Genomic DNA, 12,473 nt, shown 5'->3' on the forward strand with positions numbered 1-12,473 from the left:
CGGTTTTAAAATGAGCTCAGAAAAACTTATATATCTATGAGAAAAAACTTACGCCATTCAACTGATGAACACATCTAAGTGAAATAACAATCAGCAAAAAGTAGAAGGGGACTTAAAACTAGGGCTGTCCTCGACTAAAGAAATTCTTAGTCGACTAAACACAGGATTTTGTCAACTAATCGATTAGTTGATTTAATTGACAGAGCTGTGCGCTTTGAGAGGTGGTTAAGAATAGAAAAGCACAATATAAATGTAGTTAATTAACCATCTGTAAAACTGAGTTTCTCCACAATTAATCCTGCAAAAGCACCACTTTAAATCTTGTGTTTACCATAAATGTGCTCAAAAGTTTCTTGGAAATAAGTAATTAAGCATGAATAAGCATAAAAAATGACTATTCGACTAAAGAAATCTTAGTCGACTAAATCCAAAACGACCGATTAGTCGACTAATCGACTAAGAGGTGGCAGCCCTACTTAAAACGTTGTAACTTTGCTTGAGATGCCTTAAAAACCTCTTATCTAATCAGGGATCCTGATTGCTACCAAACTCTGTTTTGGCAACATTAGTTTTAACTAATACTGAGCTTGGCAAGTTGTAGGATTTTTGCACTCAAACCTAATGACAACCAGTTTTTCTGGCTATTGTAGGCAGTAATCAGTCTTTATAATATAAATAGCTTTTATTTTAAAGCATTGTTCATCTTTCCCAAAACATAAAGGGCTAGTTCACTCTAGATTCGACAGTGTTAAACAGGTGGCTCCTTCGTATATTTTACATTGGTTAAAATCATTTAACAACTTACACTATAATAGACTAAAAACATTTGGACATACAATACAATGCACTATGTACTGTATAGTCTTGTACTTTAAAATAATTTGCATTCTTATAGATAAAGAACTAAGGAACTTAACTTCAAGTAAACTACTTGTATATAATGCTAGATTGAAGCAAAATTGAAACATGTATAATCTCATTACAAGAAGCAACAAATTATTGGTTACTTTTACAACTGAATATTTTCAAGAGGATACAGTTGACTCAAGTTAGCTTAAATGTTACCCAAAAACCAAACACACTGCTCCTTGATAAGTTTCTGAGCACAGTTTCAAAATGTATAAACTCTTTTTTTCTGTTGACATTCTAAATATAGAAACATGTATCAGTATTACAAACATACCACCTGTGTGAAAAACAAGAGATGGCTTAACAGTATTACAAACTTTGAGAACTTGTACAAGTACTGTGTTTTCATTACAATGACACAGCAAACTCAGAAAACATGAGAAATATCAACACGGCATTGGAAAGCAAAAGTAGTTCTTTTACCACGTCCCATGCTCATGAAACTTGTTCTCAGGGTTATGATCGAGTGGAAGCTGAATTAACAACATCGCCATCATCTACAATCACACTAACCTGTATCAGCTGCATTGTAAAAACTGAAAGCAGGGATGTAGGTTGATAACAACTTTGATTGGCACATTATATCCATATTATATATCATACAGCGCAAGCCTTCAGCAGAAACTCAGTTTAGTGATCATATTTTTGTGCACACCTCATAACACATAAAAGTAATATTCAACCAACTTACGATGAGGTCAGATGAGAAAAAGCTGAGGTGAAATCAATTTATGAAAAAAGGCGAATAGTTTTTCGATGCAGCTGCGACTGCTACAGACATGAACAGACCTGTACATGTGCAGCAGAGAGAAGCTGAGCTAATCAAAACTGGCATGAAATGCACTTGAGCTACTACTTAGAGCCACTTTGGACTCTGGATGTATCTTACAGTGCACATATATATATAAATATATATACACAGAAATGTGTTTGTCCTTCCATTTGTTTCTCATCAACCATTTCATTGCACTGCCATTATGAGAACCCCAGCTACATCCTTCATTTTGATTTTCAGTGTTGCTTAATTTATCACAATTTGGCATGAGAGCTGACCCGTTTTGGCACTCTTCCCAGTTTAACATGTTACAGAAAGGCTTTGTGTACTCTCAGCCCTTCAGAAATGTAAGCACTCATGGATGATTCCTCTACTTATAATTTTGATTAACCCCTTACTTATAAAAGCAGAGTAATAAATACAAGCAAGCAAATGACAGCAAAGCATAAATGCTAAAAACCTGAAATGATAATAAAAGAATTGTTGTTGTATGTATGTATGTATGTATGTATATATGTGTGTGTGTGTGTGTGTGTGTGTGTGTGGGGAACCTGTATGTGGAAATGCACGTCTGTGTGATGCACAAGTGTGTCAGCGCCTGTTTTGCTCTCACAGTGTTGAGGAGCTGTGTGCAAAGTCTCCGAGGACGTTTGAGGTGTAGACTGAGCTCGGAGGGCTTCCGAGCATCGACTCCATGATGGGGGAGTCGCTGACAGACTCCCCCGAACACACAGAGTCTCTGAAGGGGGAGGGGGGCGACAAAGCTAGGGAATCCTCCAGAGTTGGCTTGTTCTGAGATAAATCCTCACCTTCTCTGTCCAACCCCTCCCCCTCCTCCTTGGCATCATAAATGTAGCTGTGCAAGAGATCCAGTTCCTCGTCCTCAGACCCTTCTTCTTCAAATGTCCCCAATTGTGGGGCCAAAGGAAGCTGAGAGGGGGTCAAGCTCAAAGGCTCGTTGGCAGGGATTGCCTCCCCAGTGGCGTGGTCATTCAGTGCAGGGACATAGGAGCTGTGTGTGTCCACCACAGCCCCCTGCAAGCGCTCTGCGGTGCAGCCCTTCAAGTGAGAGGGCAAATAAGAAGCCGGCTTATTTAAATTAGACTCCAGCCCTTGCATCTGTCCAGAGCAAGTCGGAGTCCAGAGGGGGCGCTGCGAATCGCCCTCGTCGTCCTCCTCCACCAGGTTGTACAGAGGCTTAGCACCACGCGGTTCTTGGGGGGGATGTGGTTCTGTGCCAAGGTCACAGGTGGAGGGCTCACAACTGTGGGGGTCGGGGGTGTTAGTTAGGGGCCTGATGACCGCCGTCTGATTCAAGCCGGCTTCCTGTTTCCTCACATGCACAGACAGTCTGTGCCACACATTCCCCCCCCTCGGAGGGTGTCTTGCACCTGATTCAGACCATGACACAGACTTGCCATTAGAACTATGAACGAGATAAAGACCCAAGTTACTATCACAGGAAACCGGGAGGTGGTTGCAGAAAAACAACATCAACATAGCAGCAACGCAACACAACAGAGCAGCAGCATTTCAACATTTCTGATGCATGTTAAAATACTTTTTAACCACATGACTTGACATTAACAGCTTTGCTAAGGGGTTCACACATGAGCTCTAAGGAGCATTACGTTTATCAACTGTGGCACTTCACAAACATAGTGAGTCATAATGTGCTGCAGACAGCATTATGATCTTCAAATTACTTCAAATATGAAGCTTATAGAATTAAGAGCCATCCAGCTCATTTCTTCCTGTCTTAACTGTTTGCTTATATAGTTAAAATGGGACACATGCATTTTGGGAATTTCAGCTGGTGCCTGACGACACAGAGTTTAGTGCAGAATGAACTAGGACTAGTTCTAATGTGATTAGTTGGGGAGGTGTGGAGGGGCGTTCATGCTGAGAAAAGTTAAATGTGAGGTTAATTCAGGATAAACCAAAAGCAGCAGGGTGGCAGATCTCCTTCATGGAGGGCTGCAGTGTCAAAAACATTTTTGCCATTGCCGATCAGGAGTGACAGGATCACAGAGGCGAGTGATTCCTTTAATTCATCAGACACTTTAACCAGCCAGATATAGTTTATTGTTGAATACAAAAAAAATCAACAAACTCAAGCTGAGAGCAAACCAAATAATGAATTGATACTTGTTACACCTTTTCCTTTGTGTCACTCATCAAAATCAAGCATAATTCAATGCAATATAAATATCTAAAATAGAATAACCAGTGCCAAAACGATGCCAACTCTATGTCGTGCAGAACATTTTCAGCTTTAGGACTTTTGGGCAAATTATGATCATCTGGCTGGGGAGTGTCTAAATGTCTCCCCTGGTTGTATATATAGTAAAATATGTCTCAGTTGACAGTGCAGCTCTCCAGGAAAGGAGTTGAAGGACCACCATGCCAAAAACATTTGCCAGCCTCGACAATTTGCAGACAGTACGCTGCTCGGTTACGAAGGTTAAAGGGTTAGAAGATTAGAAAGGCTGCATAGCAAGGGTGAGAGACAACACGCAAACATATTGGGATCACTCTCATACTCTTCCCCACTCCTTACTTTAGACACCTGTCCATGTGTCACTGCTGTGGATCTCAAAAAAGTTATATGCAAGTCTTATATCTAGTTCAGATGGGTGACATCTATACTTTAATAATCACTTACGCATTAGCACGGCCTGTTTAAATCAATGACATCAAATTGTCCCACCCTGAGTTTTCTGTTAAATTTAGCTTAATTTCATTGATAACATTTCATGCCCCTCAGGGGGAGGGGGGATGTGCCATATAAATCAGTATTCACTGCTTACTGTTTCTAAATCAATGTAGGCCTATCAGTTTAGTTTTACATAGATTGGGGTACTGGAAAGGACCAATAACATTATGCGTAAGCACTCAAATATTCTTGTGAAAATAAGCAGCTGCAGGTTACTGTTGATGATTTATTAAAGGAGAATTCCGGCCAATTTTTACGTTAATCTTGATCGCTATAGCTACGCGAGTACTTTCGATAGAAAAAACCCCGACCCAAATCAGTGCAGGTAACACGGAGAAGCTGCAGCTACGTACTACAAGCGTCCCCTGAGCTAAAACGGCAGTGCTCGGGGCAAGTTTAGAGTGCCTTTGTGCCTCTTAACAGACACAAAATGCAATTAATATGTCTGTGCCACAAGAACAGGGCCCTTACGTGTCAACAAGATGCGTTTTCAACTCAGACATTGTTTAAATTCACCTACCCTGGTCCCTGTCTCGATCCTGCCAGTAGCTAGCTTGCCCTGCTAGCTGATAGCCGTTAGCTGCTGTTTGGTGAGTGTATTCAGACAGGCTTCTGTGATAATCATCCCAAAAACAATCCACGGAGCGGTGGTGGTGTGGCTATGTCCTCCAGAGGACAGGTCATGTCACGTCTTGAAGTGTATTCCCCCCTAAAAAAACAATAGTGCTGTAGTAGCTGTTAGCTGCTAGCTGCCCTCCGGTGAGTGTGTACAGCCAGATAGCTGTTAGCCGTTAGCTGCTAGCTGCCGTCCGGTGAGTGTATTCAGCCAGGCATCTGTGATAATCATCCCAATAAAAATCCACGGAGCGCCCGGTGGTGTGGCTATGTCCCCAGTTACTGAAGGCTACCTTTAGCTTGTGCTTGGAGCAGCAAGTTCATCTGCCTGTTTCCCCTCTGTCTGTCAGTCTCGTTCTTTCCAACTCTTGAGGCTAGTTCTTCGTCTGTATACTCTGGTTCGAATAAATAAGGATGACCATCAAACGCAAAAAGGCTCTTCCGTGTGTTGCATATCTGATATATTCTTCATACTCCAAGCTTCTTCCGTTATAAACAACTCCGCTTTTCACTCTTCACACACACTACGCTCCAATCTGCAAATTACTGTTTACCTTTTTCTGCTACAACTGAATTCCCAGGAGACCGCGCGATGCAACAGCTAGGCTTCAGTAACGCTATTACTGTGCAAGCCACAGACATCGTTTATCCCGTTTCCATGTAGTTACATAGGATAGTCACTGATATGGTCATAACCACTACAGTGCTCAATTACCTATTTTGAGGGGGAAATAATCTAAACCTTTCGCTGCAAAGGCATGATCTGTCCTATGCAGGACATCCACCAACCCACCGGGCGCTCCGTGGATTTTTATTGGGATGATTTGCACAGATGCCTGGCTGAATACACTCTCCGGACGGCAGCTAGCAGCTAACGGCTAACAGCTATCTGGCTGTACACACTCACCGGAGGGCAGCTAGCAGCTAACAGCTACTACCGCACTATTGTTTTTTTTAGGGGGGAATACACTTCAAGACATGACATGACCTGTCCTCTGGAGGACATAGCCACACCACCACCGCTCCGTGGATTGTTTTTGGGATGATTATCACAGAAGCCTGTCGGAATACACTCACCAAACGGCAGCTAGCAGCTAACGGCTATCAGCTAGCAGGGCAAGCTAGCTACTGGCAGGATCGAGACAGGGACCAGGGTAGGTGAATTTAAACGATGTCTGAGTTGAAAACGCATCTTGTTGACACGTAAGGGCCCTGTTCTTGTGGCACAGACATATTAATTGCATTTTGTGTCTGTTAAGAGACACAAAGGCACTCTAAAACTTGCCCCGAGCACTGCCGTTTTAGCTCAGGGGACGCTTGTAGTACGTAGCTGCAGCTTCTCAGTGTTACCTGCACTGATTCGGGTCGGGGTTTTTTCTATCGAAAGTACTCGCGTAGCTATAGCGATCAAGATTAACGTAAAAATTGGCCGGAATTGTCCTTTAAGAGAAATGCCAAACGACTAGTTTTGGACAACTCACTGTAACATTTGAGTGTTTAGGCATCTTATAGTTTTGTCTCTAACAAAAAACAATCTAGCAAGATGAACAACATAAAAGGTCACTCACTTGGCATTGCCCGATGCAGGCTTCTTCCGGCGGAACATATTGAGGATGCTGCTGTTCTTGCATTGAGGCGACTTTCCATCTCCAACGTGCATTCGCACCACATCAGATGTGGTGAAGGCACTTCGGACGTTCCTCTCTGGTTTGGCAATGATAATGTACATCTTAGGTGTGAACATGCACCCCAGTGCAACTGTTACACTCAGGCTGACGGAGAAGGATGTGGTTATGATCTTGTAGTTTGAGCCAAAATAGATTGGCACAAAGGCCAACCAGATGATGCAGGTAGTGTACATTGTGAAGGCAATATATTTAGCCTCATTAAAATTGGCCGGGACGTTCCGCGTCTTGAAGGCATAGTAGGTGCAGCTCATGATTAGCAGGCCGTTGTAGCCCAGTGGCGCCACCATGCCTATGTTGCTAGTATTACAGATGAGGTAGACCTCACGTATGCTCGGGTAGGACTTGATGGGCTCAGGAGGCTCCAGAATGATGAGTGTGATCTCCAGAGTTAGCTGCATACTAATCAGCATAAAGGCAATCACCACTTGGGCCCAGGCGCTCATGAAACGGGGCTTCTTGGTGCAGATCTTCTTCTTGCTGCCTGCCAGAATGCGGGCAATGCGGTTAGTTTTGGTTACCAGGGCAGAGTAGCACATGGCAGATGAAAGGCCCACCAGGAGCCGCTGCAAGTAGCAGGAGGTCACTGTTGGACGGGCGATTAAGGTGAATGGACAGATGTAGCCCATGAAGATGCCTGCCAAGATGATATAACAGAGTTCTCTGCTCGAGGACTTAACCACAGGTGTATCACGGTACTGGATGAACACAAAGGTGACAAAGGAAGTGATCAGGATGCCCACGCAGGAGAAAGCCACTGCCACCATGGATTCCACATCCGCCCAATCAAGATACTTCAGAGGCAGGGGCAGGCAGCCTGAAAAGAGCAGAGGAGATGTCGTGTAAAGTTGTGTAATCTTTTGTTGGTGCTGTAGTAGTTGTTTTTTAATTAAAGGTACATTAAACAGGTGAAAAGAACCAAAAAGCAGACAGAAGAGAGGTGGCAGAGAGGAGAGCAACACAAATGTGGAGACACAAGGGAAGTCAGGTGTGTAGCAGAGATCAGAGTCTATCTAGATGGCCTAAAATTGCTCAGGAACTAATTTGCATGTGTCAAAGCCCCAGTTCTGTCACATTTCTCATTTTCATTTAATGCCAAATGTGTATGTGCAGACATGTAGTGGGTATGTGTGTCAACTCTGTCATGATGCACTAGTTGCCATCCAACACCCAGAGGAAGTTTATAGAGCTTAATGGGAGAAAACTGACATCCCTAGACTTCCCCAGCTTAACCCTCTATAAATTACATGCTGCTGCTAATAGCATTACAGTCACTGCCATCACAAGCAAGACTATGCAGAGAGAAACACACTACTGGTCTGCATTGCTAATTCCCAATATGTCAAATCATGAGAAATGTGAAATTTTATAATAACTTCTGGCCCCAGGAAGCTTAGGTATTTTCCACACAAACGTTTACTAATGTGAATAGGAAGGTATAAAGCAATTGTCAGACTGAGATATTATTTAAAAGCACTTCTGCAAAAACACACTGAGACACACTTGAGGGGAAGTGTCTGAAGTGCACTGCAGTGAACTTTTGCTGGTTTATTTTGACCACCCACCCGGCTTAGTTCACCGAGGCATCAGCCCCACTGCAAGCAAACGGACAACGGTGGCAAAGATGAATTGCTCTTATCTGTATCTCTTCTTACACAATCCTCAATACCCTTATTTCTATAAAACCCATGCTGTCATATCTAAGCTGGGAAGACCCAGACATAATTAAAAAACAAAGCCCACTCTTGTGCTGTACATTGTCCCTGGGCCAATTCACATTGACTTCAAAGAGAAGTCAGCACCAAAATGAAATTATGTTAAAAAATAAAGGTATTATGACAAAAGAAATCCTGCCCTAAATGAGCAAATGAGTGGACAGTATAACCTAACTCTATGAATAGGATACCAACTCTCTCTATTAGTATTCTCCAGATAGGGACATGTAATGAGAGTGAAGGGAGAATTTCTTCCTCGACAGACTGCTGAGATGTATCCCCAAGCCTCTCATGTCAGTAATAGGATTTTACACCTGGGAACTGAGAGCTCCTCTCAACTCTATAAATCGCTGTCAAAACAACCACTGGGTCACAACAAGGCAAAGAGCAGGGAGGAAAGAAGGAGTAGTGTAGAGGTTGAGAAAGTTAAGAGAGCAGGGTCATAGGACCTGGATGATGAAAAGCATCAGCGGAAGGAGGTGTTAGGGTGTGAAGTGTTAACAGGCTTATGCGGGGAGGATGATTTTTGACAGAGAAAAATAGAAGAAGAAGAAGTTTGAGAAAAAGAGCTTGTGCTGTTTCAGTTAGATTGGTATTATAAGATATAAATTATTTGACAAAGGAGCAGGCAAAGGGTAGGTTAGCTCAGAGCAAACACATGAAATAGGTGAAATAATTAATGAGGGTTGGTCAAGGGATAGGAAATATGGAGAGTATCAATGGACATTGTTCATAAAATTAAAAGTAGATTGGCTCAGAGTGTCGGGTTTTGTCTCTCCTACCTTCCAGGTCATCATTGGGCCACCATCCCAGCTCACATGCCTTGCAGGTAAACTCATCCTGGACGATCTCATTGTCCTTGCATGTGGTGCAGATCCAACAGCAGCTCACCTCGCCCTTCCTGATCACCTGCACACAGAGAGGCCAGACATCAACGATGAGGGGGTCACAGACATCTTAGTAACCAGTCACAACAGTAATCAAACAATGATAGGAAGCACATTACACCCAAAGCAACCTAAATAAGTAATCAGCATCAAGGGGATTTCAAAGACGAGGATATGTTGGTGCAGTTTCTTTTTTCCTAGAGCCCCAGACATAAAACAAGGCCAGCTGCTTTTACATTCTGCTCCCTAAGACACTATTACCAGCACTGTGATATGTAAAGCAGGGTGATAAGTGGGGCAGGAAACAAAGCAGATAGAGGGGAAAGCGTGAGCAACAGCCTCCCTCATTTAGGATTTAGGGTAAAGCAAGAGTGAAAACAATTGTCTCAAGATGAAGCAAATCTGGGCATTTATTCAAACTGGGCTCAGTACCAGTTTTTATTATTTACTGTCCCAAACTCCCTTTCTCCTCAGGTAGATAGGGTGAAAGGCACGGGAAATGATTTGTTCACCTTGTGCAAACTTATTTCATTGTGTGTTACATAATTTAGACTGATAAGACTTCTCATAAGTAATCATGAAAAGCACAAGGATTTTATTTTTTTAATGTTGAATTAGATTGAGAAAACATGTGCCTGTGTAAATTATTTTCTCCTTTATGAAGCATTGTACACAATATTTAATTGATGAAGCAGGATGTCAAAATGTAGGACAAACTAACATCCCCAAAGTTTACTTGGCAACTGAGGATGCGTTGAATAATTATCAAAGAGAACAAATGGGAAGAGTCGAGATTCATGGCAAGAATGGGGCATCATGTCTAAGCAGTGACACAGTTACCAGTAGAAAAAAAAGTTCTCAGAGAGCACAAGGGAAAAACTATCTCTGTCTTAACTTATTGCACTTATTTTTAGCCATGCTAGTGGTGTGGATCTAGAGATGGCTATGTTGGTTGGTTAGCCGGTCTTCCACATTGGTCACAACAGAAATATCTGAAAAACCTTTGGATGGAATGCCATCACATTTTGTACAGATATACATATGTTCCTCTCAGGATTATTTGTAATAACTTGATGATGATGATGACGTTCCACAATTTGGGAAATAGACTTATTTGCTTTCTTGCCAAGAGTTAGATGAGAACACTGATACAGCACCATTGACGCCACCACCACCAGCTAACTAATCTTATTGTAAAGGGGATAACAGCTGGCCTGGCTTGGTAACAAAATTCCCCTACCAGCACCTCTAAAGCTAAATTAACACTTCATATCTACCTTCCAAGAAACAGTCCAGCACAAACCACAGAATTGTTGTTTTGACACCTGCTAAACATCAGCATTTAAGCATCTGATTGTGATTATGTTAGCATGTTGATGTTAGCATTTATCTCAAACCACCACTGTACAGCCTCAGAGTGTTGCTAGTACTGGTATAGACTCTTAGTCTTGTTATGAGACTTTTTACTCTAAGACAACTGGAGGAGAGCATTCTTCAAGTATACCACTTGTGTCGGCATTCTTGGAATTGATAAAGACCAATGTGCACTTCTGTACTAAAACTTGCTATTTTGAATACATAGTGCATTCACCCTGACAAAGTATGGCCAAATGCAGTGCACTATGAGTACAAAGTTGAACACTGGACACCACTCGCCCTCAACGGTCGCTATCTTTGCTATGGAGCAGAGGCTACGGGACCACCAGGGGTGTGATAAGGGGACTGAGTACCCAAAAAGATGCTAGAATGAACAGCTGTGGATGTGGGGAGGGGCCGATAGAAAATGCCTTTCTACAGGGCCCAGAATTTTGTGCTACGTCCCTGGGGACCTCCAACATATTTTCAAACTTGTGACACTGGTGGGGGAGGAAGCTGCAGTGGTTGTGACTGAAATGGTGAACACCAAACTATACAAATGTAATTTATACATGTGTTTTTCAAAAAGTACCTCTATACTGTAGTTGAATAGTGAGAAAACAAGCCAGTATATATTTTGGCGGACAACAATAGGTGGCGGTAATGCAAATTACCATTAATAATAATAATTCAATTTCTGAGCAGTGCATAGGCTACGGGGTCATGCACGACAACACTCAACACTACCCTGTCGAAATGTATGCACTACACAAGTGAGTACATAGTGTACACAGTGTAATACATGTACCTTAACTGACGAGGTATCAGAATTAAAACACACCACTAGTAAAAAAGTCTTTTTTTGTGAAACTCATTGAGTGTGAGTCGGCCTGGCCAAACTCATCTCCTTGTTGCAATGAAAATGAGCTAGTTAGAGCAGAATCAATGTTAAATAAGCTTTTCTGGTATTTACTTCTATACACTGGCACAGTGTTGAATTAACACTTCTAGACAGTTTTGGACCCCCAGAGTCACACAGCAAATTATTCTCTGTTAAGGACTATTGATTTTTTAGACTTCAGGTTTTTCAGACTAAATTAACAATGTTGGAGTTCATTTAACGCTGGAGGATTTGAACCCTTACCTTGATCTGTCCTTTGGAGCAAGGCTCGCTGCAGACTGAGCGGACCATGTCACTGCTGTTCAACCACAGCTTGTTGTCATCAATGTTTAGGATGCCCTCATGCCAGGAGCCCACGTTTATGTAGTCGTAGTGACCATCACCCACACCCTGTAGATTCATGATGTCATACCTGGATGGACAGAGGGAGGGACAGAGGACCACAATGAACTAGAACAAGTTTAGTAAGTGACAAAGGAAAAAAAAAGACTAGAAGGGGGACGGAGTACAACAGAGGAGAGTTAAAGATCACAAACAGAGAAAGACGGAAGAAGGAAAAGAGAGATATAGAGGGAGGGGAGAAGGAGAGAATGACAGGTAATATAATAATAACGATTCCGCAACTTAGCAAACCTACCAAAGTCACTTAAACAGCTTACAACCCCATTAGTGTAACATCAAGAGCTCATGCCAGTGCACACTGTGGCCTCATCTTTATATTGAACCAGGGTGTGCTCCACCTGACCTCTAGTTGACGGAGGAATGACACGCTGTGTTTTCTGACTGTCAAATGCTGTCTGTTGGACTGAAGAGAGATGAAAGTGCCTGTCACAGCGGACAATCCACTGAATCTGTTCCAGTCCAAACTAATTACATCCTTCTGTGCTCAAGATTAGTGCACACGTGTGCTTGTA

General features: G+C 42.5%; 1 protein-coding gene across 1 annotated transcript in view; it reads right to left on the reverse strand.

Annotated features, from left to right (window-relative positions):
• Positions 1-727: 727 nt before the first annotated feature.
• grm1a (glutamate receptor, metabotropic 1a) overlaps positions 728-12,473 on the reverse strand; it is a 34,775-nt gene continuing 23,029 nt past the window's right edge. Inside the window, exons 5-8 of the mRNA XM_028604630.1 lie at positions 11,803-11,971; positions 9,198-9,324; positions 6,584-7,517; positions 728-3,110 (exon numbers count right to left, since the gene is read on the reverse strand). Coding sequence (XP_028460431.1) covers positions 2,294-3,110; positions 6,584-7,517; positions 9,198-9,324; positions 11,803-11,971 — 2,047 coding nt within the window. The 3' untranslated portion in view covers positions 728-2,293. The remainder of the gene's footprint in view (positions 3,111-6,583; positions 7,518-9,197; positions 9,325-11,802; positions 11,972-12,473) is intronic.

Source organism: Perca flavescens, chromosome 18 (assembly GCF_004354835.1).
Source record: "Perca flavescens isolate YP-PL-M2 chromosome 18, PFLA_1.0, whole genome shotgun sequence".
Classification (NCBI taxonomy): domain Eukaryota; kingdom Metazoa; phylum Chordata; class Actinopteri; order Perciformes; family Percidae; genus Perca; species Perca flavescens.